The sequence below is a fragment of the Juglans regia genome, chromosome 1 (genome assembly GCF_001411555.2).
Source record: "Juglans regia cultivar Chandler chromosome 1, Walnut 2.0, whole genome shotgun sequence".
Classification (NCBI taxonomy): Eukaryota; Viridiplantae; Streptophyta; class Magnoliopsida; order Fagales; family Juglandaceae; genus Juglans; species Juglans regia.
The window spans coordinates 37,303,067-37,330,222 of NC_049901.1; the positions used below are offsets into that span (position 1 = coordinate 37,303,067).

The 27,156-nt window shown below is 33.3% G+C and overlaps 2 protein-coding genes across 2 annotated transcripts in view; one reads left to right on the forward strand and one right to left on the reverse strand.

The window, feature by feature from the left end:
• The window catches only part of LOC109009972 (deoxyhypusine synthase), an 871,604-nt gene that overhangs the window by 174,459 nt on the left and 669,989 nt on the right, over positions 1-27,156 (reverse strand). The gene's annotated exons all lie outside the window — the stretch shown is intronic.
• LOC109009285 (protein FAR-RED IMPAIRED RESPONSE 1-like) lies at positions 6,997-8,023 on the forward strand. Its single transcript, XM_018989725.1, has 4 exons — positions 6,997-7,143; positions 7,232-7,446; positions 7,532-7,600; positions 7,702-8,023. Exons 1-4 carry the CDS (start codon positions 6,997-6,999, stop codon positions 8,021-8,023), a joined length of 753 nt encoding a protein of 250 aa, XP_018845270.1.

Genomic DNA, 27,156 nt, shown 5'->3' on the forward strand with positions numbered 1-27,156 from the left:
GTACACAAAGAGATATGAAAAAGAAGAGGATGAATTTATTCTGAGCAACATTGTTGTCTGTATTGAGTAGAGCTTTTTCTCAAACATCTTACATGCAAAACATTCCTCTCAATTCTCAACATACTTGAACTTGAGAGCTCTTTTCCAATTCAAGCAAGCAGGGTGATAAGTTTTTATTTTCGTCCTAAACCGAGTAGAGACCCAATGGGATTTTGCTCATTTCCCTTATTAAAGTTTTACACAGCACTATTATTTCAGAAAGCATTAAGCAATACAGCAGCACTTAGTAGAAACGGTCTGAGGTAGTCAAAGTTCATCAGTTCTTCCAACCTGCAATGAAGCTTAAAAGCAAGACACTAGGGATAAAAGAAACCCATCAAAGAAGGTTTTCTACTCTCGAGCATATATATATATATATATATATATATATATATATATATAATCGACATTAAAAATACATGCAAGATATTATTTTCTGCAATTAAGCTTTAAAGCAAGGCACTATACTTCAAACCATTCTCAAGACATTCTAAAAGAACAATTGGGCTAATAAAGAATTAGACCTAATGAAAAATTAAGGCCTAGCTATAGTTAACAAATATGCTCAAAGATAGTGAATTGAGATCAAATATAATTGAACGACGATGAAAATTCAATGAGACGAACAAAGAAAACTATTTCGATCATCGTCTCTCATACCATGTTACAAATTAAAAAATAATGGAAATTGCAATGGAAAATAGACAAAGCACGAGGGAGAGTGAAACTTGAGGACTGCATCTTTATTATTTGAAGTGTGTTGAATATAAAGCATAGGTAAATATCTTGATACGATATTAAGATAAGGTAAATATATATTTTATCATTATGAAATTTGAATTTCTTAATATGATAAAATTTCTTCAAATTATGAAAATCAAGTCTCTTAATTTAGATAATAATCAAATCAATAATTTGATTTCCTATTATCTCTAACAACTAGATCATACTGATCCATCTCATCTTGAGAAGGTACATGAATTATGATCACAACTAGAATAAACAGTTGCAATTTTTTTATGCATTACAAAGGAACAGAACATAATCCAACCTTCAGCATACTAAGCTTTTGCTCGATGGCTTTTCATCCGCTGAAAGCTTTCAATCGCGTCAAGCACAAAGACATAATACTTCATCCTTATCCATATATGTAGGACATGGAATGAATGGACTTAATTTACAGATTCAAGCTTATATATTAAACACATTCCTCAGCTGGTCAACAATGTTATTCGCATATATAGTTGAGTGAAGTTACATGCATCCACATTTTGTTTACAACATGGAGACCCCAACTCAAAACCGCAAATTTGAGGTTAACGAGTAAAACATTAAATTAAAGCGGACTATGAGATCTTAGGCAGATGCTAGATAAGTGATTCTACTAAAAAACTCAAGTTAGGGCACCTTTATGGTGATTAGACTAAGATTCATGCAGTGTTTGAATGTGACGAGCCCAATTGAGCGGGAGTTACGCCGTAACATACATTTCATATCGTATGTGCTATATACGATCATATTAGAGAATGATTGGGTGGATCCCTGTTTCGTCACTAGGTGAGCTCTAATGGATCAATATATGATCTATTTATATGTCCTTGAATCTGAAACTATGTCATGAATGAAAACCTGATATCGCTACTTTAACATGTTATCTTAGAACCACGAATAATACGGTCTTGTGAACCATGTCTAGAAAAGTGGTCAAGTCTAAAATTAACATGAGTATCTAGGAAAAATTATTTGGATTCATGTTATTTTATGACTCATAGTTCAGACGATTATGTCATTTTGACTCGATATAATCGTGAATATATTTTATAATGTGAGGTCGAGAATTGATTTGAGTTCTAAACTCGTGAAGGATTAAGGATCATTGACCTAATGAGATCAAATAATCTGGAGCACAGATGAGATGTTATGAGTGATGTCACGACCCGATTTTTCTATTGGAAGTGAACCTATTGACATCACAATAATATCTTAAATAATAAAATGAGAAAATGAATTAAAAACCTTCATGTAAAATAAATTGAGTTCAAACCAACTCAAACTATTATTTAATAAAATTCTAAATTAAACTTTAACTATTCTATAGGTAACACTTATTTCATAGCTCTCATTCTAACCCCTCTCATGTGTCCTCTAAACTTCTTTATTGACATGCTCCTTTTTAATATATGTAAATTAAGAAATTCTTCCACTGGAAGGTAAGTCTATGGCTGAGTAAGTAGGATGATTAAGCTCAGTGTAATATATGAGCCTCATTTATAAATAAAAAATAAAATGAAAATCAAAACGATAACTAAATCATGATATCAACGTAAATTAAAAATCCTGTACCATGTAGAGAAGTACTTTCAGAAATTTCTCTAATAGGGAACTTCCCCTTCAAGGGTAGTTATCTTTTCCATAAACTCATCTACATTTGGGATTTACATCTTCTTAATACCCTTCCCATTTACTTCTCTGTTTAGGGACTTCACATTCTCAATATTATTCAGTGTAGCTATATTTCTCATACATTTGTTATTTAATGGGTCTATACATTCTCAAAGTCTTTTAGTGTAGTTATCCTCCCCAATAGGGGTTAAAAAAACCAATAAACCGAACTGAACCGGTGGGCTTGGTCCGGTACCAGTTCCATTTTTCTCAAAACCGATCGAAATCGGACCGGTTCTAGTTTTCCTTTTTCTAACTCCAAACCGGACCGGTTCATATATATATATATTGATTTTTTATATATAATATATATAATTATATATAAAATAATTTTGTATTATATGATAAATTACTAATTAATATATTACTAAATTTTAAAATCCTATATAAATAACTATATATTATCACTATAGTCTATAATACAATTATAATATATATTATAATATACTACAATATATTATCACTATTTTATTATTTACTATAATATATATATACTATATTATATATATTTAATATACCGGAAAAACCATACCAAATCGGTAAAATCGAAAGTACAGGTTTAAGAGTGTAACAATGCAGTATCAGTTCTTCAAATCTCAAAACCGGTATATACCAGTTCGGTTCTAAAATATGTATAAAACCGGACCGAACCGGACCAGTTACACCCATCTCCAATATAATATAGTAATGGTACCATACTAAACTAAAACTTATAAACATTATTTATCATATATTGAGATTAGTTCCATTAAAATGTAGTGTCTGGTTTCCATGTAAATGTGAGTACTGTAGCATAAATTACATGAGGCATTTCTAAAAATCTTCTATAAATATGCCATGACAACATATGTAAAGTACATGCTATGTAACTATTATTTTTTTATAGGCATTTACTGAGCAATAACGTTTCATACACATGCTTAATAAAAGATAAAGTGCCCAAAAACTATTAATAAAAAATATCAAATTAATTAAACCCACTTGCATGGATATACCAATTAGTACTTAATAACAGCAGTATCACTTAGAACCTAAATAAAGGATTAACACAATTTATAAGATCTAGACATGTTGTTTGTAGTTTCACTTAAAAGTTGCTCAAGATTCAAGAAATACACAAGAATCTAACCTCCATATATTTAAAGAACTAAGTGGAGGTTGCAATACATCTGTACAAGAGCCCCAAATACCTCTTTAGAAGTCATTAAAATAGTACTTAAACGAAACATTCGTGGAAGCCTAATATTTCTACAACACCATAACTGTGTCTCGTGGATCTCTCTAAAGTTTATAAAGCACTCTCTATATCCAATCAACATATTCCTCTAATAACTGGTGGTACAGAATTAATCAGCACAAGGTTCTCCATCCATTTCCTTCTGTTCTTGAATAAGTCATCATACATTTCAGGTAGAATCAGATATTTAATATCAAAGTATGTTCTTTTTAAACTAAACAATAACTAGAGATCTCTCTAGTACTTATCCTTTTAAGTTTATTTTTCATGAATTCCTGTGTTTATCTGTCTGATTTTATACAATAGAAATGCTTATACAATCACTATATTGATTTAGCATGTTTGAGAGATTTTTTCTGTTAGGGTTTCATGAAAACAGAGGATTAGGGTTTTTACCTGTGGATTGTAGTGTTGTTTGGTGTCTCATTGATAATTTTAGGTTCTTTTTTATTTTTTATTTTTTTTGTGTTGTGTTGGAGATTAATCTTGATTTTAGGTTTTTCTTTTTATTTTTGATTTTAAGGAATATGCTTAGCATTTCTTTAACTCTTCACGCTGTGATTTCTTTGGCTTGTCCCGTAGAGGTAGTGTGAACTGACATGGTATTCATCTCCTCTCTTTCTACTCTCTTTTTCCTTTTTAATGTTTATATTTTCCAGTCATCTACTGTAAAACAATAAATCGTTTGAAAATATATTCAATTAAATGTAGCCATATGACCCAGTTCTTTGCATTTTTTCTATCCCATGATCATGAAGCTTTCAAGCTCATAAATAATGGATGGTTGAATCATAGTTATGGTGCCAAAGGAGCTACAGAACAATAGGTGTTACTGTAGATTTTGGGTTCTTTATTTAAGTTGCAACCATAAAATACATGAGTACTGCTACAGGCAGGCACAAGGTCGTGCCTGCGCGCGGACGCCACTGACGTGGCATTTTTCCACGTCAGCAATTATATATTAAAAAAAAAATGCAAAAGTAGGACAGAACAAGCGAGAGAACTGAAACGAAGATACAGAAGTCGATTTTCGAAGAGGACAAGCGGGAGAACTGAAACGAAGATAGAGAAGCCGATTTACAAAGAGAACAAGTGGGAGAAACTGAGCAAAAAAGTAGAGAAGCCGAGATTTCACCGTCTAAGTAAGAACCCCTTCTTTTGATTTTTTTTCGTCTTGCTTCGCCGTCGGTGAAATCTCTTTTATTGTTAGTATGTAAACGTAAGATGCTAACAATGGAAATTAAAAATCTTTTTTCGTCTTGCTTAGTAAACGTAAGATACTAAAACTGTCGGTAGTTCACATTTCTTCTGTGATTTTTCTTTTTTTGAAGTCATGAAGTGTGGGCACTGGGTGTTTTATGAGTGATATAACACCCGAGTGTATTCTTGTGGTATATTTTGTTTGTGTATATATGAGACTTTCCAGCATCTAATTGCACGAGACATAGGAAAAGAACCAAAATTTATGAACTGCTCTGTCCTGTATTTTAGCATTGTTTTTCAAAAACTGGAATTTTTTTTTTATAAAGTTAGTGTGCTTTGTGTAGTATCTTACATCTAGACATTTCCATTCATTAAATTTTTATTACATTTGAAGTATTTGACATTTGACACTATCATTGTCTGTTCTTTAATTTTCAAACTTGATAGTACTGATCTCCATAATTGATACAACATTCATAGTGATAGAACTCATAAAACAGGAACTGGAATTAAACCACATGCCTTAGAAAACCATCCTAAAGTTTAGATGGAATCGTAAACCTCACTTTGCCATCAATAATTCTATTGTCTTAGCAAAGATATTGATGGACTGGGGTGGGTTGAAAAGGTCCAAGTCTCATTTTATGGCATCACCATTACCGTTAAAAGAAAAAGAGGGGGAAGGAAGAAAATTGATTGTCCCTGAATGTTACCTGCTTATACAAAACACATGGGGTATGGCTACTTTTATGAAAATCATGCTTCTGGAGCATTTAGATAACCATCATTTGAAGGGAATTATCTGTGTTCAGTATAAGGCAGATGCGTAACAACTTAACTAGTTAGTTGATGAGAACAAACATCAATATAATTGCATTGCTAACTACTATATCAGTTTATTTTTTATGTTTTCAAGATGTAATTATTATTACATAATGGGATGATCAATAATATCTATTGACCAATAGTATCATTTGTCATACAAAAAATCCGTAGTATCTATGCATGTAAGCTTGGCTGGTTTTTAAAAAATGCATAACTTGATTGTAATATTTTTTCCTCAAAAAATGCAGAGTGAAAAAATGTTGAGTTCCCAACTTGATTGTGTATATATGTTGCTGCAGATTTGTATAAAGATTTATTGTAAAAAGTTGCATTTAGTGTTGCTGCAATATTTACATAAAAAGTAAGACCCACTTGGTTTCATTGTTGAGGTAAACGGAGAAAGAAAAAGAAGATGCATTCTGCATAACAGCTCCTATCACCAATCCATCAACGCAAGTATTGTAAACCTCTTTAAACAGTTGGCGTGTGTTTATTTTATGTGTAGTCGTTGTCCACTTGGATTGATTAACATTATGTTGCTGTATGTTAGGACATATCAAGACCATTGCATCCAAATTACATGCCAAGTTACTACGGTCCAGTGCCTCATGTGTGTTTACCACCTTTTGTGCCTCCTCCAAGTACCAACCCATATCCATGGAGCAACCAGGTAATCGTTAGATGGTAAAGTAGTTCATGGGCTTTATGTTATGAACTTGAATATTTGGTCTAATTATTTATTTTTAATTATTTTTGGGAGAACTGCAGCAAGACCAATAGAGCTCTTCTGTCGCTGCCACTTCAAGTGCCGCCATACCAATGATGGGACCTTCTCCAACTGCCTACCCATATCCATAGAGCAATCAGGTGATAATGTCTTGGAATATTTATTGCAGTTAGTGTGCTTTAATTTTCTGATCTTGAATATTTCGTCTAATTATTTATCTTTAATTTTTTTATGGAAAACTACAGCAACACCCATGGAATACTACCTCAGCTGCCACGTCAAGTACTACTACCTTGAGTAGTTCCGCTCTCGCGTCAAGTAATGCTGCCTTTTATAGTTCCGCCATACCAATGATGGGACCTCCTCCAACTGCCTACCCATATCAATGGAGCAACCATGTAATCATTTTTTAGAGTATTTATTGTAGTTAATGTTAGACTTGAATATTGGTCTAACTATTTATGTTTACATTTTTTTTTTTGGAAAACTATAGCAACACCCATGGATTTCTACTTCCGCTCCCATGTCTTGCTCCGCAAGTAGTGTCAGCTCTAGTGTAGTTGTCAGTTCTAGTGTACAAACTAGCGTTAGTGTCGCGGCTAGCTCTTGTTCGGCTTTACCAACATTTATTCCTCCAACTTCTACGAACCCATATCCATGTGGCAGTGAGGTGGTGTCTTGGATTCTCCACATGTACTGTCTTTTACATTATCTATAACATAATTTTACATATAATAATTTTTTCTCCTATTTTACAGGAAAATAAAGTGCAGCAAAGTAGCTCTGTTGAAGAAATTAGTGAGGCCACATTAGACTCGATAGAAGTTGAAGCGCAATCTACTGCCTCTTTGGGTAATACGGTTGATACCAAGGAGGTTGGCACTGATGGGGGTGATATTACCGAGGAGCCAAAGCCAGAGATGCGTTTTGAGTCGGATGATGAGTTAATGAATTACTATAAACATTACGGAAAGTAATGTAGTTTTCAGGTAATGACACAAAGGAGTAAAAGAGAGAAAGATGAGACTGTGAAATATGTCACTGTGGGATGTGCTCAGGGTGGCAAGGCATGAAATAGGGCATCAAACGTCTCCAAGCCTCGGCCAACAAGCAAAACAGACTGCAAGGCAAGGATGAATGTCATGTTAAAGGATAGGAAGCTGTGTGTCACATCCGTATTTAACACACATAATCATGTGCTCAGTCCAAAAAAATCTAGGTTTTTTAGATGCAACAGAGAAGTTAATGAGTTTGTTAGGAGAGTGTTGGATATAAATGATGAGACTGGCATACGGATGAATAAGAGTTTCCATGCTCTTGTCACTGAGGCGGGTAGGTTTGAGAACTTACCATTTGGAGAAAAAGATTGTCGTAATTACATTGACAAGACACGACACCTGCGCCTTGGTAAAGGTGGTGCTCAAGCGTTGTTTGAGTATTTTAGAATGATGCAATACAAGAATGACGGCTTTTTCAGCCTCATGGAATTGGACGATGATGATAGACTGAAAAGTGTGTTTTGGGCGGACGCCCATAGTAGAGGGGCCTAAAACTACTTTGGAGATGTGGTAACATTCGATACCACATACCTAAAAAATAGGTATGGAATGCCATTTGCACCTTTTGTGGGTGTAAACCATCATGGACAGTCAATCTTATTGGGTGCAGGCCTTATTTCAAGTGAGGATACATAATCGTTTGTTTGGTTATTTAAAGATTGGATAGATTGCATGGATGGAAAAGCGCCTAATACTATTATTACAGATCAAGATCGTGCAATGAAAAATGTCATCGCCATTGTCTTTCCCAACACGCGGCATAAATATTGCTTGTGGCACATATTGCGAAAGGTCCCTGAGAAACTTGGTTCCCATGGTCAATACAAATGTGGCTTGAAAAATAAGTTGCTATCTTGCGTATATGACTCTCTTACAATTGACGAGTTTGAGAATTCTTGGAAAAGCCTCAAGATACTTTCAACTTGCATGAAAATGTATGGTTGCAAAGCTTATATGCGGAAAGAGAGTTTTGGGTGCCGGTATATTTAAAGAACTCGTTTTGGGCTGGAATGATACAACTCAACGCAGTGAGAGCATGAATGCTTACTTCGATGGCTACGTGTATGCCAGAACAAATCTTAAAGAATTTATTGATCAGTTCGACAATGCTCTCAAGAAAAAAATTGAGAACGAAAACCAAGCTGATTTCAATTCATTTAACTTCACCATTCATTGCATATAACAACTTAGCTCTTGAGAAGAAGTTTCAAGATGTATACACAAATGCAAAATTTAAGGAGGTTCAACAAGAAATAATGGGAATAATATAATGTCATTGTCGTTTCGAGAAAATGGAGGGAGTAATCGCAATTTACTCGGTCGATAATCAAGTAAAGGCTGAAGATTTCATTAAGGAGGTTACGTATACACTTTACTTTAATGAGCCCAAGTGTGAGGCCAAGTGTGTTTGTGGGTTGTTTGAGATGCGAGGGATAATATGTAGACATATTCTTGCAATCTTTTCAGCTAAGAAAGTCCGTGAGTTACCAGAGAAGTACATATTAGACTGGTGGTGGAAAGACATAAAACGGGCTTATACTATTATTTCGACCAGTTATGACACTATTGATCAGAGACTCGAAACTGTTAGGTATAAACGTATTTTGAGAACTTTCAATGAGGTAATAACAAATGCAGTTTCGTGCGATGGGCATACTGAGGAAATGATTTCAAACTTGTATGCGATGAATGAGGTTTGGCACACATCGAAGCCCTCCAACACAGATTCCAATGTTGGAGGAAGTACTGTGAATGCATTCACAGAAGGAAGTTCCAAGAAGGTGCTAAGTCCCCATGTTGTCAGAGGCAAGGGAAGACCCCCATGTAGAGGAGGATGTCCACGATGAAGGAAAGAGTGAAGAAAATTAAAACTAAGACTGCGAATAAGAGAAAAGATAAGGGAAAGAGCAGACTAGTGAGAGCATATTTATTGTCATTATTACCTAATGTTCATAGGCATAGATTTGATAATATACTATTACTTCTACTTACTTCTGAACTCTAATTATTTTTTATATTGTCAGAGGCGTAGATTGGACACCGAACCATTGGAAAGCAGTAAAACCAACTCGGCCTATCGGAAATGAGGATGCAAGAAAATGTACAAGCTCCCATAATGGTCAATGAAGAAAGTGGACAACATCTAGTGATGGGGACACAAGAAAGTGTACAATTACCACTTGAGGTCATTTTATTGTATAGTTCGTGGTTTTTATTATGTGGGCCTTACTTTATCTGCTATTATGTTCACAGATACAACTAGGAATGGATGGAACGCAGCCGGAGACGGCAGATGGAACGTAGCCCAACAGTTTCTTGTAGCAAGATTTTAGAGATCCATTATGTTTACTTATGTTGAGTCTTGATGGAATTTGGGTTGTTTGTGGGTTTGTTGGCATGTGTGTGTTAGGAGTGATTTTGTAGGAATTTGCGTGTTGGTGTTGGTATGTTAGAGTATATTATATATTGGTGGTGAAAGTGTACGTTTTGTATATGTGGCTTAGTATTTGAGGCCACGCTTTGCTCATTTTGTATCTAAGTACTCTATATATGTAAATTTGAGTTTCTATCCAAGTACTCAGTTTATGTGGTTTTGATTGAATGTGAATGTTTGTTTGGTTATGAGTTGAGATTATACTGTGTTTGATATTGCCTCTTATGTCCACATGGAAAAAAGTAACGCAATAAACTTGTAGTTTAGTCCTGTCAAATATTCTGACAAAATGATCAGGCTGGTAAATTATTTTCACGCATATATATACTTTTTTAATAAGCAGTGACACGTCCAGACAAAATAAAGTCTTAGGAATGAAGATTTTATACATATCAAAATAACGTCTCAAATACATAATTTTAAAGTCTCGACTTACAAACACTAAGTTTCTATAAAATACAAATACAAACTCGTCAACGCAGTGAGAGTATCAAATATAAGTAAATAACTATGGCTATTAGCCAAAGTACAAGAAATAGTTTGTGTGCATGCAGCATGTCAGCTTCTTGACTGCAAAACTGGGCATGATCGTTATGGAGTGCCAACTCCCTCTTCCCGAACTCTGCTTCTCTCTTTTTAAGTTCTTCATCTTTCCTTAATACTTTTGCTTCTCTCTTTTTAAGTTTTTCATCTGAACTTAATACTTATGCTTCTCTCTTTTTAAGTTCTTCCTCTTTCCTTAATACTTCTGCTTCTCTCTTTACAAGGGCTTGCTCTTTGTATTCACTATTATTTGACCACTTAAAAAAGTTGTACTGTGGTAACCCCTGATTCTAAATAAATAATCAAGTATGTTTGACGTCAAAATTTTTGAATAAAACAGTAATATGAAAACATAAACTTGCAAGTACTATTAATTGCGTCTACCTCTTTGTTGTAGAGTGGACACCCAAAGAATGCTCGCCCCGGATTTCTTCGAGTATTTGATATTTTAAGTACATCTTGATTCCCACAGCTACACATTGGGACGTTACTCGATGTATAATTAAGCAACGATGTTGAAGCAACTGATGACGACATTCTAAATCTGTAAGAGATGTAGAGACATAACGTCAGTGACTGTGTGCTTGGTGTGATTGCTTTTGTTGGACTGGATCTGTGGTAGAGATGTAGAGACATGCAGTGATGAAGACATGAGACAAGTGCTTTAGTTCTGTTTTTTGTAATCTAGCACTCCTAAAAAATGCTCTTCAGTTATCAGCATATTCACTCTGCACTGAATTTCTATAAACCTTGAGCATTTTCTAGAGGTTACCCACTTTTGAGGTTTTTCTCATCCCTTTATATAAAAGTGCACCTCCATGGTTCGATGAGTTGACTGCATTTGCAATTTATTGAAATAATAAAATGTGTTCCTTTAAATGCTAACTGAGACTTCAGATATATTTTACATGAAAATCTACTATTATGTAGCACTATACTGATATGAATCAGTTGTTGGATTTTCAACATGTTCTCTTCACCCATATGATAGCATTAACACCACATCAACTTAACTAGGCCTTGGAGACTGGCTATGTGTGACTGTTGTAAGTTTGTAAATTATGCTTTTCGGTCATCCAATATGTTGTTGTTGGCAATTGCTATCTTAGAATTTCTACAACCACAGAGCACAATCCTAAGTTAACTTTTCACGTGCGGGGACCATATATTTCTACCATGTGGTATCAAATCAGCTTGTCTGTTCTCATTAAAAAAAAAAAAAAACTTAATAGATTTGGCATCACTTGGTCATCTTCACTTTCTTTAATGGATGTATTTAAAGTTAGCTGTCTATAAGTACATCTTCCTATTATCATTTTTGTTACTTTATAGACATAATGTGATACTTTTTTTCTTATCTTATATATGGGCAAGTCTTATTTAAGCTAATGTGAACTGCATGTTACTTTGAAGAATAAAATATTATTTGGATGTGCAGCATATATGGAAAAACAAAAACCACCTTTAAACCTGACAGACAGAACTCTTGTCATCTATAAATATTATATATTCATATACAGATCTGCCTCCTTACCTTTGTCTGTAGCTAATTATTATCATTATATATGGACTTTCCTACAAAGAACCCTACATTTCAAATGAATCATGATGCGATGGTTTACTAGTAAATGTACATAGTCACATGAAGAGATCAACTATCTAACAAGACTATATACCAGTAAATGTACATTCTCATTGACTGTAAAACTTTTTTTTTTTATGTGTATGTGTAAAATTATATACGGTTGTCAACAAAAGCGAATATATGTAACTTGTCAATATTGGTAATAAATTAGAGTGTATTCATATGCATATCAAAGTTTTACCCAGGCTTAATTAAAGGTTTCTGATGAATTCCAGTTATGCAGGTATAAATGTTCTATGCAGAGTTGGCAGATATGAGTGTCTTGTCTTGTTGATAATCTTTATCTTCTAAGGTGCAAAGGTTTAATGTAAGAGCCAGATATGAGTTTGCTCTTTCTATTAGTATTTCATCTCTTGAATATCAAATTGTTTCCAAAAGTATTGCAATGGTACTAATAAATTTCAAAAGGTTTCTATTTTCATATAATTGATACCTAATGTCTACTCCACTACTTGTATGTTGCTTTCTTTATATCTTGTCTTCTACTCATGTAAGTTTGTATAGTTTCATTTATGTGGAGATATCAGACTGTAAATAATAAATGATTAGAGCACCATGCACAAACTTTGACTGAATGCTAACATCCTTTAACCTGTTTCTTTTTGTCGGTGCAGATAATCTTGTACATGGAAACTATATGTAAGACTAGATTGTTAAAATTGTTAAAATATGGTAAAAGATAAAGCCGATGACATAATTTAGTAACAAAAATAATGAAACATATGCTTCCTACGAGACTAATGTGAAGATTGCCTCCCTATAGGTAAAGCATACATCCACCTCTCAATTATGAAACCAAGACAAGCAATAGAGGGAATTATTATCGAAAAACTATAAAAACACATACAATGATTCAGGGCTAAGAGCGAAACAACAATTAGAACTAAAAATAGTTCACTAGTTATGCATTATGAACAAATGTGACATAAAGCAAAACGAAATCATAAGGAGAAACGAATGAATATAAGTAGCTTATTTTGGTGACATTTAATGGTTATATACACGTATATAGGGTTAGGAAAGTGACCTAGGATGGCGTCGCTTGGTGGATAGCTGGAGTGCGAATCTTCCTCGACGTCGCACAGGTGCATTAGGGTTAGGCTTAGGTTTGGGAGAGAGATCGCGATAGCAGGGGAGTGATTCCTGAAAGGAGAAACGAAGAATAAGAAAGGGGAAGAAAAATCGAGAAACGAAGAGGAGCAACGATGAGTACGGGGAGAAACGAAAAAGGATTCGAAATCGCCCTAGGGAGAGCAGAGAGATCTTAGGAGGGAGAGGATCGAAGAAGAAGAAGAAGAAATGAAAAATGCTGCGTTTTGGTTCACGCAAGCAGCCATATATGAGTGGAAACAAAACGCATCATTTTATTTACTCCAAAATTGTGCATTTTGTTTCCACGTAGGATGTCGTCCACGAGGACTGAATTGTGCCTGCGTTTAGAATTTTCCAAAAGGCATACATGAAGTACCTAACTTGAGGTAAAATATTGTAAAAGATGCAGCTTTTATGACTCACGTGCGTTGTCAAGTAATGAAGGGTAGGACTTGGAGCCTTTTTTTTTTTTTGAATTTACGTTTTGCTGATCTGTCAAATATTAGGAGCATAAAGTACTTTGATTAACCAATATCCCAACTAAAAGTGGGAAAGTAGTTTACTAGCAAATTGCAATCAAACATGAGAGAAAAAGGAAAGTGGGAGTAAGACTGGGACACGTTAATAAGGATGGACCGGGAGATTGCTTGCTTGTTTAGAGATGTAAACAAGCTGAGTATCAATTTAATATTTGATGATTCAAGCTCGTTTTGATTATACTAGAGTCAAGCTCAAGTTGAGCTCTAGCTAGTTTTGCAATTGGCTAGCTTGCATGTTGGTGGATCTTAAGCATTCTATTTATTAATTCAAATACATTTATCATCTATTTCCATGACTTTCCTTATTTTACTTTATGGATGAAATTGGTTGTAGTAGTAACATATTCTAAAATTTTCCTTTTTATGAATGACTTAGGAAGTGGTAAGACCCAACAAATGTATATCCAAGCCAGGGTTTAAGCAACTTTTATTGCACTCTGAACTTACTTATATCTTTAAAGTATGAATCGCCTGGATTTTAGGAATTTAAATGTTTCAACCATCTTTAACAAATTAATCGCTTTGGTTAATGAGGGGGCAAGTCCATTTTTAATTATTATGTATGCTAGACTTTATCATTTTTATTTGTATCCTCAATATGGTAGACTTCATTCGTTCAAACATGACAAGAAAATAGTTTCTTCCCCTGCTAAACCTCTGCAGCCACTGAAGTTGAAAAATGGGACATTGCTTGAACACTCTTCTCTTCAAAAATCCAAAACTACTTCCTTCCTCTATTAAGCCTCTACAGGTGGTAATTATTTCTTCCCTAGGACTTCCTTTTATTGCTTGTCTGCAAATAAAGTATGGAATAAAATGCTTATTGTTGTTCATTTCCTTCGTGTCATTGTCATTTTCTTCTCTTTTCTTTCCTCTCAGTAAATGTAAGTGTTTATGATGCAGCTATATGTTTTATTGACATTGTTATATCGGTAATGTCTGCTAGAGTGTAATAGTATAATAGATTCATGAACTTATTTGTTATCAACTGGGCAATATATAAAATTAGTACTTGCATTGGGTTTTCCTATTATGATGTGCTTGCCTTTTTGACTTGCCTTTGTCTGCTCTAAGTAAACCATCAAAATAATAGTTGAGAAGTTTTTCTATCTCTCTGCCTTTGCTTGCTCTCAGTAAACCATCAAAACGATGTGCTTGAATTAGGATTTTGCTTTTCTCATCTTTGGCAATTTATTTTGCAGGATTTTCTTGGACTAGTTGAGAAGTTTGTCTCTCTCCGATAGATATGACATCCAGTTAACTGTTGGTGATGCTATCATGGTGAGCTTTGCTTTCCATCTCAAGTTTGTTCTCTCTAAGTACATCACTGATAGTCCAAGCAAATTTGTTGAACTCTTTTTCAAGAGAACTCTATTTTTGGTTAACGTGTTGTTACTTGTTTGTTATGAGTTGATACTTAGAGTCATATATACTTCAGTTTTCAAGTATATCTTTAATGTTTTCGTGTCACATATATTCCAATTATTGTACTATTTTTTGTCTTTCATTTTTAATCACCTCCGCTTAGTGTATTTATAATGTATTGTTCACATCAATTGTGTGTTTTAGGCTATGATAGCTATACAGTTTGACTAGTATTTTTTTTAATTTTTTAAAAGAATATTTTCGGCAAATTTTAGTTGCCAAAATATCCCAGTTTCAACCATTTTTGTTAACGCCGCAAATAGGAGAAATGCTTTTCGCGGAAAAATTGTATACATCTGCGGCGAAACAAATTCACCGGCAATCATCTTTACCAACGATAATATTTCCAACCGTAGGAGTTTTACCTGGTGGTTGTATGGACTATTTGCGGCAGTTTCAACCCACTGGAAATAACATTTATTTTCAACGATTATTGCAAATCCTTGCAAAAAAACAGTTGTAGCCCTTCTTTGGCAACCAATGTGCATCGAATGGGAAATCGATGGAAAAGTCTATTTGCGGCGATTTTTTACATTTTTTGCAACTAATTCTGGCATTTGAAAATGGTATTTTTCTTGTAGTGAGAACACGACTTCTAATCGGAAACTAGAGATCCAAATAACAAAATCTTAAGCCATTATGCACATGCCGAAAGTTGTAAAAAATCTGTAGCTTTGCAAGAACACCGAGGAGAAATATTTCTCAATTAAAATGCTCTATATGCAAATCTCAATCTTCTATATGTGTGTGTGTATATATATATATTTATATATATATATTATATCACCAAAATTGTTGCTAGAACCACATACAACCCATTTTCAGTATTGTACTAACCGAAACAACATATCTCAAAATAAGGAACTCCTGTTATAATTAAAACATCCTAACAAACCACTGCAAATCCTTAGCAATAGAAAATAGGTTAAAGGGGCTTACCAGAATGTGGAGAGAGAGAGAGAGAGAGAGAGAGAGAGAGAGAGAGAGAGAGAGAGAGAGAGAGAGAGAGACCTAAACTGAGAACTTGAAATGAGAAGATAGAAACTTGTGTAAATTGTATGCTTCGATCCATGCCTATTTATAAGGGAAAAATCGTATTGTTTTGATTGATGTTTCAGCATCCCTGATGTAATTTTGTGTGTTGCGGTTGGTTGCATTATAAACACCGTCGTGATGAAGTCAGTACCAAAAAAAATAAATGCTTGAGCTTGCAACAATTATTAGTGTGTGTGTGTGTGTGTGTGTGTGACAGAGAGATAGAGAGAGAGAGAGAGAGAGAGAGAGAGAGAGAGAGAGAGAGAGAGAGAGAGAGAGATGGAAGGCAAGGCATTGGCGAAAAAAAGAAAGTTGCAGAGGAAGACATGCAGTCACTACAATATAACTGGTTTTTTGGGTCCAAAATTTTAATCCCAAAATACTTCTTGCGACAATAAAAGGTCGTTCCCTTATCAGTGTCCGAGAAGGCATTTTGGGATGAAATGAGCGGAACCATTCGACCGTGTTCAAACGGAATATATTTTTGGGATGATTGAATTTTATCCTAGAATCACATTTGAACAGTACAAAATTGACGTTCGAATGTATTGTATATGCGATCATGTCCTTCGGGAGTAGTCGATCGATACCAGTTTGTTCGACCAAATATACATGAAGAAACGTTCGAACAAACAATTTGATGGTCAAACAGTAAAATATGTTTGAATTGATTGAGTAAGACGTTCGAACGGACCATGATAGGATCGAACGATTTTAGTTCACATTCGATGATTCGCTTGAACAGTTTCACGTATTGTTCGAACATTTAATTCTGATTACATTCAAATGTTCTGTATCAATGTTCAAATTGTTTTACTCATCTTGTTCGAATGGTTTTTGCTTGTTCGAACGGCAACTATTTTATTTTAAGCAATAATTAAAAACCAATTAGACAAACGTAATATTTTAAAAAAATACATTACAATTTGCTCAATACCCATAAAACTAATCTAATAAGTGCGAACTAAATAAATAAAACAGTACTAGTACTAGCATTCTTCGTACAGAAATATATCCCAACATCTGTACATATAATGTAAATTAGTTGCTTAGAAGTCTGAACTGTTGCATAAGCATCTGCATTTGGAGTTGAACATCTCTTCTGAACTCTTCTTCTTGTTGTTCTTATTGTTTCATGCGCATCTCCATGTCTGCTTGTTTCGTCAATTGAGCATCTAACTCATGCTGCCTTGCAATCAATTATTTGATCTTGGAATTTACTTTGTCTAATGCTATAGAGGTATTGTAGGCAAACCAGGACAATGAGGAAGAGCTAGAAGACTTTACATAGCGACTCAAACCCCTCAAATATCCTAAACATCATTTGTTGAGGAATTTTGATGTAACACAGATGTAGCACGTAGGACAACCATTTTCTCCTACACACAAGAAAAAAATTAATATCGTCACAAGTATTCAAATATGTTTAATTAAAACAGATTATAATACTTACATAATTTTCACCAGTATCGGGATAAGTTCACTCTCAATTACGATCAATACGTGATGCAGAATATAATTCTGTGAGATCATAATTTATATCTGACTCTTGATATAATAGATATTTGTTGAGATATAAAGTCATTAGAATACCTCCAAATAACAAACTATATATAATAAAAAAAAAATAGTATTACCAATCTCTTAGAGAGGCGATGGAAAGATCTTGAGCATGCATGATGATGAATCTTCAACTTCGATCTATTTGTTTTGTTTATAGAAGTTCACTCCTGCATAAAAGTTCTAAATATTAGGTAGTGAGAGTTATAAATAGGACACGTAAAAAATTCATTTACTTTTCCTTTTATGATTGATCTTCAAACACGTCACAAAATTTTTTTGAATCAGAAGGTCGGACATCCTGAAAAGGATGCTAGTGTGCATGTTCTTTGTTCTGGAACTTATTGTAATGCTCATAACATCTCGCCTTATGTTTGTGGAATGCATTACACATAAGCTCATCGACAGTCTTACGCTCCTCTCTTCAACAAAAATTTAGTTCGAAGTCATTCTTGAAAAAATATATACACAAATATATTATTACCCAAAATATTATAAATTTTGCATATTTATTAAATAATATTAATATAAATCAATTATTTAAACATTACCAAACAAAGCTTCTTGATAAGCTCTTTCACATCTTAGGGGATTTTCTGCCATGAACTTGTAACCAAATCTGCATAAGTTCATATAAAAACACCCACATGCGATACAAACCAAGCTGTTTGTTGTCCTTCGCCTCTAGTATGTTCATCGAGAATGTTAACTTTAATCTTACTCGCTTTATAATATTTTTCCAACGTCACGCCTCTAGTAATGGCTCGATCTTGACGAGATTGTATTGTTAACTCTATAAAATAATTAGTTCGATGTAGAAACAATGTGAATGATGGTTAGAAACAATGTAATATGTATGAATGACCTTAATTGAAACAAAATGACTCTTAGATTTTTACTTTGTTCTATAGAGTCAATCTCTAGTAGTGAGTCAGACAGCGAGTTAGGAACAAGTGGAGATGGGATGCGAACGTCCTTCCTCTTTGGTGGCCTAATTTCAAAATACTGATACATTCATTACATAAAAGATTTGTCATAATGTGTAATGTGAACACAAAACTGGTCAATCAACTATATCAGTTTCATTTGTAGATTCGCTCTCAACATCTGTAGATATTTCATGTGACTTAACATTTTGCCCAACTGTCGCATCAACAATTTTAACCCCAATATCTTCTCTATGTAATGGAATCATCTTATACTGACTCAAATCCACAAACAAGTTAAAGACGGGTTGACTCTCTTGGTATGCTTCTTGAGTAGAGGGATTATCTTCTTCTTCATCTTGTCCCTCTTCCTCAGGGATAACATCATATATATTTCTTGGACAAAATTTTTGTACCACTCATCATTGATTTCCTAACTTAGGATTATCTAAGTAGAATACTTGAGATGTTTGGGAAGTTAACATAAATGATCATCTTCATATCATCTTTTTGATGTATTAATACAAAAAAAATATTCATTTTTGCATTTTTCCCTTCTTGAATTGCTTAAACCCCACTAATTACACTTAAACAGCTACACCACAACCCCCCCCCCAAAAAAAAAATTATCTCATTCCAATTATATCGACAATAATCTCATAGATATCAATGTTTTCTCCGCCATGATTTCTTTCAATTAGGACACCACTATTTTATGTTTGTCTGTAGCATTCTTGATCAATTGTGTGATATCTACTTCCTCAAGGGCCTACACGCCAATGCATACAGTTCGTCTGATATATCGTTTCGATTACTCGCATGCATTTGTACAATGTACATATTAAATAAAACATAAGCATACTAAAATAAACAATCAATGTATTTTTTTAGTAATTTCAACTCTCATCTGTAATGTCATTACGTGCAGTTCAAACCATTTCAAGAACACATCTTCATGTTTTTTATCTATATCATATACTCCCAGCTCAAAGTACTTTGAGCACATTCATATGATCATTGAAATTAAAGATTACCAAATAATTTATATTCTTAATTTTTTCTTAAGTAAATTATACTATTAATTAACAAATAATGACAACTTACTTCAAGTGGCTCTCTATCTCAAGGCAATTGTTTAGCACGTACTACTGAGCTTTCTCAAACTCTCTTCCACACAAATCATAACCACGCGCTACACTAGGTGGACGTACTTGTTGGGAAAACACTGAAAACTCATTTCATTTTCTTGCTTGGTCAACATCAAAGTTTCTTTCTGGCTGATAAAATCTCTTGTCAACACCATGGAAGTATTTGGAACAGAATGTAAGCCACTCATCGTCAATATATATTTCTACAATTAATCCTTCTTGGTGGGCCTTGTTACGCATTGTGCATTTCACCTTCCCAATAAATCTATAAATGGGATACATCCATTTATATTGAATTGGTCCTGCAAGTTGAGCCTCACGTCGCAAATGAACGGCTAGGTGAACCACAACGTCGAAGAATGACGGTAGGTAAATACTCTCTAGATTACACAATATTTTACAAAATGAGGGGTCTTTACTGCAAAGGCTTTGTAAAGCTAAATATTTTCCCAATAGTACATTATTTCAAGCTAAGTTGGGTTTGCATCATTCTTACACATGGAGTGGGATATTTGTAGCAAAGAAATGGTTACTAGAGTGCTGTAGATGGCGAGTTGGGTCTGGAGTATCTATTTCTATTTGGAAGGATTATTGGGTTCTAGGCCATAAATACTTAAGAAGGAGTGCTGAGAATGGGCTTCCTGCTTTTCAAGAGGGGGCAACTGTGGATAGCCTTATATGTCAGGCGACAAGAAATTGGAGGTTTGATACAATTAGAGCTCTCTTTGATCCAATGGTAGCTGAAGAAATTTTGAAGATTAGATTGCCTTTTATGTCTTGTAGTGATAAATGGATATGGACAGAGGAAGTAAGTGGTTGTTTTACTGTGAAAAGTGCTTATAGGTTATTTCAAGCTCTAAGGTTGAGGGAGATAGCTAAACCATCCAGTTGGGTGCAAGATAGACACATGTGGAAGAAATTATGGAAGATGAATGTACCAAGGAAGATTAAAATTTTTGCATGGCTAGCCTGTAGGAATATTTTGCCTACACTCAAAAATTTGAGGTATCGAAAAATTGAAGTGGAAGGGGGTTCATGTTTCTGGGGAGAAAGGGATGAAGATGTTACTCATGCATTACTGTTTTGTCCTCAGTTAAGTGAGATGTGGTTGCGGTTTGGTCCAATAGGTTTCAAGTTTCAACATGATAAAAGCTTGATGGATAATGTGAAAGGTGTGTTAAATTCTGGCAGTGAAGCATATTTTACCCTCTTGTTTGTGCTATGTTAAGGTATGTGGTTGAGACGAAATAAGTTGAAGATGGAAAGTGAGAATATCACCCCCTTTGCAGCAACAAATATGGCTATTTCTTTGTACAAATCATTTTCAGTTTTTAAGGTTTCGAATGATGCGTATGGGTAGAACGTGTGCAAGTGGATATCACCTCCTTCTGATTTTCTGAAGCTCAATGTTGACGGGGCCGTCTTTCCAGAGTATAAAAGGGCTGGAATTGAAATGGTGTTACGTGATAGCAAGGGCCAGATGGTGATGGCAGCAACTGTCGCTGAATCTGCAGTGAATGAGCCATCTACCATTGAGTTACTTGCTGTATTTCGGGGAGTATAAATGTGCCTTCCATTGGGCATCCCTAAATTAATTGTTGATTCTGATTGTTTGTTGATTGTGCAAGAATTGAAAGCTGCCCAGGAGTCATTATCTTTTAATGGTAATTTAAGTATAGAGGTAAAGAGTCTAATGTGCCTTTTCCAGGAAGTGATAGTTGAGCATGTACATCGAGAAGGTAATGGAGTGGCTCATTGTTTAGCTAGGTACGCATGGAATGTATTGGATGTTCAGATGTGGTGTGGTGCTATCCCTGAGTTTGCTGGTCAGGCCATGTGGTTGGATCATGTTGTTATGTAAGGTTGTTTAATGATATTGAAATGAAATTGTTATGTTTATAAAAAATAAAAATAAAAAAGTTTCGTGGGTGTGTGGAAAAAGTAAGTAAACATACAAACAATAACCACTCTCTCTCTCTCTCTCTCTCTAATTTCCTATAACAATCATTTGAAACTCTTGATCTTGAAGTGTAAAATTATTTTGTGAGACTATAATAGTCTCTTAAGTGATGTAGATGTGCAATCACAATAGTTTGACTTTGATTGTAAGATGAACAAAGAACCAGATTTGTAAGAATTTCACTCCACTTGAGTTTATTCAAATTAACTTTATCTAACACTTTTTAATATGAAATCAAATTTTAGTAATAATACTAATGCCAATGATTTGGATCGAGAAAACGCATGGCCTTGAGAAGAGTAATAGAGACCAAGTTTATCAAATGTCGAGTCCAATTAATTGAACTCATGGAGAGAAATGAGTAGATTGATCAGTAAGTAATAAAAATTATCATTGTTCATAGAAAAGTATCCTACCAACTTTGAATAATTTGAGAAAGAAAAGTATTGATGTGGCTGATGTCTGTTGCTTCTGTCAGTCGAATGGAGAGGATGTGGAACATGCCATTTTATTTTGTCCTCGGCTTAGAAGTGTATGGCAGCATTTTCTCCCTTTATTGCAGTCAGTACAGAACAATTTAAATTTCATGGAAATTGTTATGTTGGTAATGGAAAGAGGAAGTGTGGAGGACTTTACCATGTTTTTTCTGATTGGGTGGAGTTTATGGTTCAGACGGAACAAGATGATTATGGTGAAACTTGGGATAGACCCTATGGCAGAAATGAATCATGCACTATTCATTCATAGAATTTTTATGCAATTGCAGAATTCTAGTGAGAATGAGAGGCACCAGAGCTGTAGATGGTGTTGTTTTTGCAAATGGCAAGAAAGCTGGTGTTGGTTTGATTTTGAGAGATGAGCACGGTAAAGTGATCTGGGCGGCAACTAAAGTTGAAGATGTTGTGGATGCACCCGCTACTATTGAACTGATTGCTGTGTTAAGAGGTTTACAGCTATGCCTAACACTTTGTATTCCAAATCTGGTGGTAGAAACAGACTGTTATGTTTATCTCTGGTTCAAGAGCTACAAGGAGCTCAAAAGTCTTTCTCTCCAAACGGAAATCTGATCAAGGATGTAAAAGAATTGATGAGGCATTTTCTAGAACTTCAAGTTCAACACGTTTATAGGAATGGTAATAGGGTAGCCCATAGTTTGGCACGTTTTGCTTGGAATATTGATGACATTATTATGTGGTGGAAATCTGTCCCAAGTTTTGTAGATCAGGCCCATTGGTTTGATCAAGATGCTATGTATTGATTTCTTTATTAATGAAAGTTTGTTTATCAGAAAAAAAATCAAGCCAACTTACATGTGTCTTTCGTTTTTTTATTCTCTTTTTGATCGAGTACTTTCAAATCCGTGATCATTTTTTTTTCAAATCCGTGATCATTTTTGTGTAGTCTTTGTTAATGATTATTCTACAACTAATTCCTCCGTTCGTCCAGTTGGTTAATTAATTCTTTTTTTATTTTTATTTTTTTGTCGAAGTACTTTCATAGTAAATCATGCATGAAAAATCAATGATAAAATGGTAATGATCTGATCTCCAAATTCATCGACACACTTATTGATGTAGAATCAATATTGCAATCTTGGAGGCCGTTGAGCTCTCTCCTCTAGCTAGCTGTTGAACTACGTAAAATTAATAATTTTATGATCAATTGCACTGTTTTATAATTCATGAATAGAAGAAACAAATTAAGTTAGTTTTTTTAAGTTGACTTAGGTTACGTTTGGTTTTTAAATTCGATTGAGCTCAGTTGAGTTCAGTCAAATTTTAAGTTAAGTTTAACATTCAAATATAAAACTCTTAAATTACTAAACTCATCTCAACTCAAAATCTTTTTATACGTAAGACTTACAACTTTTTTAACTTAAAACATCTTTATATGTGGGATCCATAACTTTTTTTAATTTTTTATAAAAAGTATTAAACTCATTTTAACATTTAAATATATTTAAACTTAATTTAGATGAACTTTACATAATTTTTTTTATTATTCAATTCATTACTATTCGTAAAAGAGTCAACATACGTATCCTTAATTAAACTCGTGTATACATGGTTGGTGTACTTGTTCTTCAAGAAAGACAAATTGGCAAACTGTACTGTCCCTCGATTGGAATTTCGTATGAGCAAGACTTTTAGTATTTTTTTTATTTTCTTTAATTTATAAATTAAATAATTAGAACGAGCTTGATCAATTAATAATCTATATATACAGCGTGCATGCACCTCTTGAGTCTACATTAATTAGTGTACTTAATAATTATTGGTCATAATTGATTATTAATGTCATAATTAATGCAGTGCCGCCACCCATGATTTGAATATTTCGACATTGCTATTAAGATATTTCGGGATTGGCCTAGGGACCATTACCAAACATTTTACGTGATATTCCACCTCAAATTGTGAAAACTTACACATGAACATGACTAATTACCAGCTATATATCAAAATTTAAAAATAAGATTACATTCGTCTAATATTTTAGTGGTTACGTACAATGAAAAAAAAAAAAAAAGGTAAAAATGAGTGATGTGGCACAATCTTAACAGTCAGATTTTGATAGAATATAACATTATAATTTTTTTAATAATTTAAAGAGACGCAATTAATATATATTATTATTTTCGTAATTTATGTTTTTGTAATTTATAATATAGTTTTTCAAATGCTTATAATTAGTTAGTTAAAAGTGTGTATATATAAAATATTGATAAAATATTATTTTTTAATATTATTATTATTTTAAGATTTGAAAAAGTTAAATTATTTATTATATTTTGTATTGAAATTTTAAAAAATTGTAATGATGAGTTGAGAGTAGTTTACTAACCAAACGCAGTCTCAAACAAATTAAAAGTTGTTTGAACTAGCTGGGACTTGCACAATGAATTGTAATAATTAGCATGTGGCAGCCTTCTAATTTGTAGAGGCCCTTTTGATTCATCCTAGGCTTAATTCAAACGAAGAAAAATTTGAATACCAACATGCAACTCATGAACAAGGACATGCACCTCTTTAACGAAATGTAAAACGTAAAAGACAATAGAAACCAAAAAGTCAAGAGATGCATTAATGCAGGATGGATATATCTGAGTACTTGAAGATGCCCAAGAAAGTTCATGGAAGCTGCTGATGATCAGAGAGACTGTACATAAAGCTTGTGGCGTTGACAAAGGCTTCTGAGTCCTTGACTCGAGGAGGACATGACATTAATATAAGGTTACTATCCATCCACTACTCATCTACTATTCAATCACATTTTAAATTTTTTTATTTTTTTATTATTTTCTTTTAAGTATTTTTTTACCATCCTTAATCATTAAGAAAAAATTAAAAAAATATATAATTTTATTAATATTCACTTCCTTAATCATTAAATAAAATTCAAAATTCAAAAAAAATCAAATATAATTTAAATAATAAATGAATAATCCTATCATTATTCTTAATATAAAACTCATTCTTTAAAAGGAAAACACTACTTGGTGGGTAGTAGTTTTCTGGTCCCTGTGGCCCCATACGGTGAAAGGCATTTTAAAATAGAATATTAATCCTATATATATGCTTTGGAAAAAGACCAATAGCCATCACATTTGATCTTTCATGGCTTGCCATTATCACCAAGCCCTCCAAATTCTAACTCCACCATTGTAACTTTTTGAAAATGCTCAGCCCGAAAATCATGACCTAAGAAAATGCATCAGGTAGCTACAAGCTCTACGACTATATATCAGAATCATAGCAGCTACACATTTTGACATACTTTTAAAGGTTTAAAGAAAATAGATAAGTATTTTCTTGCATTAGTCAAAGATGGCGAATATATATTAATGTCGCTGCCAGCCAGACAAATAGTACTCGGTTAGAAGAGATTAGAAAAAGATAAATGCTACATACAGTCCAAACGCCGTACAATCACTTTGAAAAAAAATGGGATCCACTCATAAAAAATTAATTTTTTTTCATGTAGACCTTATATTTATTTACTTTTTTCGAAACGACTGCACGGCGCTTGCACACTCATGACTGCAAGTATCATTTCTCTTAGAAAAATTGTCGCGAGATAAATTAAGATAAAAGTTAAAAATAAAATAAAATATTTTTTTAATATTTTTTATTTTAATATTTAAAAAAATTAAATTATTTATTTTATTTTGTATGAAAATTTTTTTAAAAAAATATAATAATTAGATAAAATAAAATAAAATAAAATAAGAATAGTTAATGTGAAAACAAACTATATAAAATTATAGAGATTTATCGTCAACAATGAGACAGGCCTGTCTCCTTCAAAACGTGGCAATTTGACTTCGTTATCTGAATTTTATAATTTATCTTAGAGAGAAATAAACAATATATATATATATATAAATATACTAGGGAACAGTCTTGGATGTATTAGTCCTAGAATGTACTTGATATAATGATTTAAATATAAAAAAATAAAAAAAGTTAGTAACTTATTTATATGAGAAAAGAAAATATAAAATTAAATAAAGGCAAAAAATAAGACTAAAAGAATCTAAACTTGAGCAAAAGTCGCAGGACTATTAAAGAACTTTTGGTAAAATATAATCATTCATTAAATTCTATAAAGGAGCTACACATTAAATAGTCGAGGGTCTTAAGATATTTTGGTAAAACAAGATCTTTTATTAAATTCTATAAGAGAGTTACACGTCAAATAGTCAATAATTTTAAAGATCTTTTGGTAAAATAGGACTTAACGGAAAAATAAAAAAAGTTAACAGAAAAAAATAAAAATTACTATTTACAATTAAATAACCACTTATTATAATAGAATAGATATACGTAGGAATATCCTATGTCGACAAATGTGTTGTTATTATTATTATTATTATAATTATTATATATTTTGCTTATGTATGCTTAATTGGTACGTTCGTTTTTTTTATTAGAGATTTCTCGAGTATATTATAAAACTTTGGACTAATTCATACGGATGATCAGTAATGACGTCCCTTTTTTTTTTTTTTTTTGTATTAACTCATAATTCTTAAAAAAGATCAAACAATAACTGCTGGAACTGCATGTGGATGATTGCCAAAAACGGAGTTAATTACAGAAGTATATATTGCTGGAACAGGAAGTCATGATATATATATATATATATATAAAAATATATATTTATATATAGCCTGCAAATCAGGGCATTATATATGTGACCATGGAAGCAAGCCAAATTTCTGAGACAAACGTATTCTTCACATTTAAGTGATGACACATGATATATTCATGACGTACGTGAATGATATGGATGTTTATATCTGATGACTCTCCAAT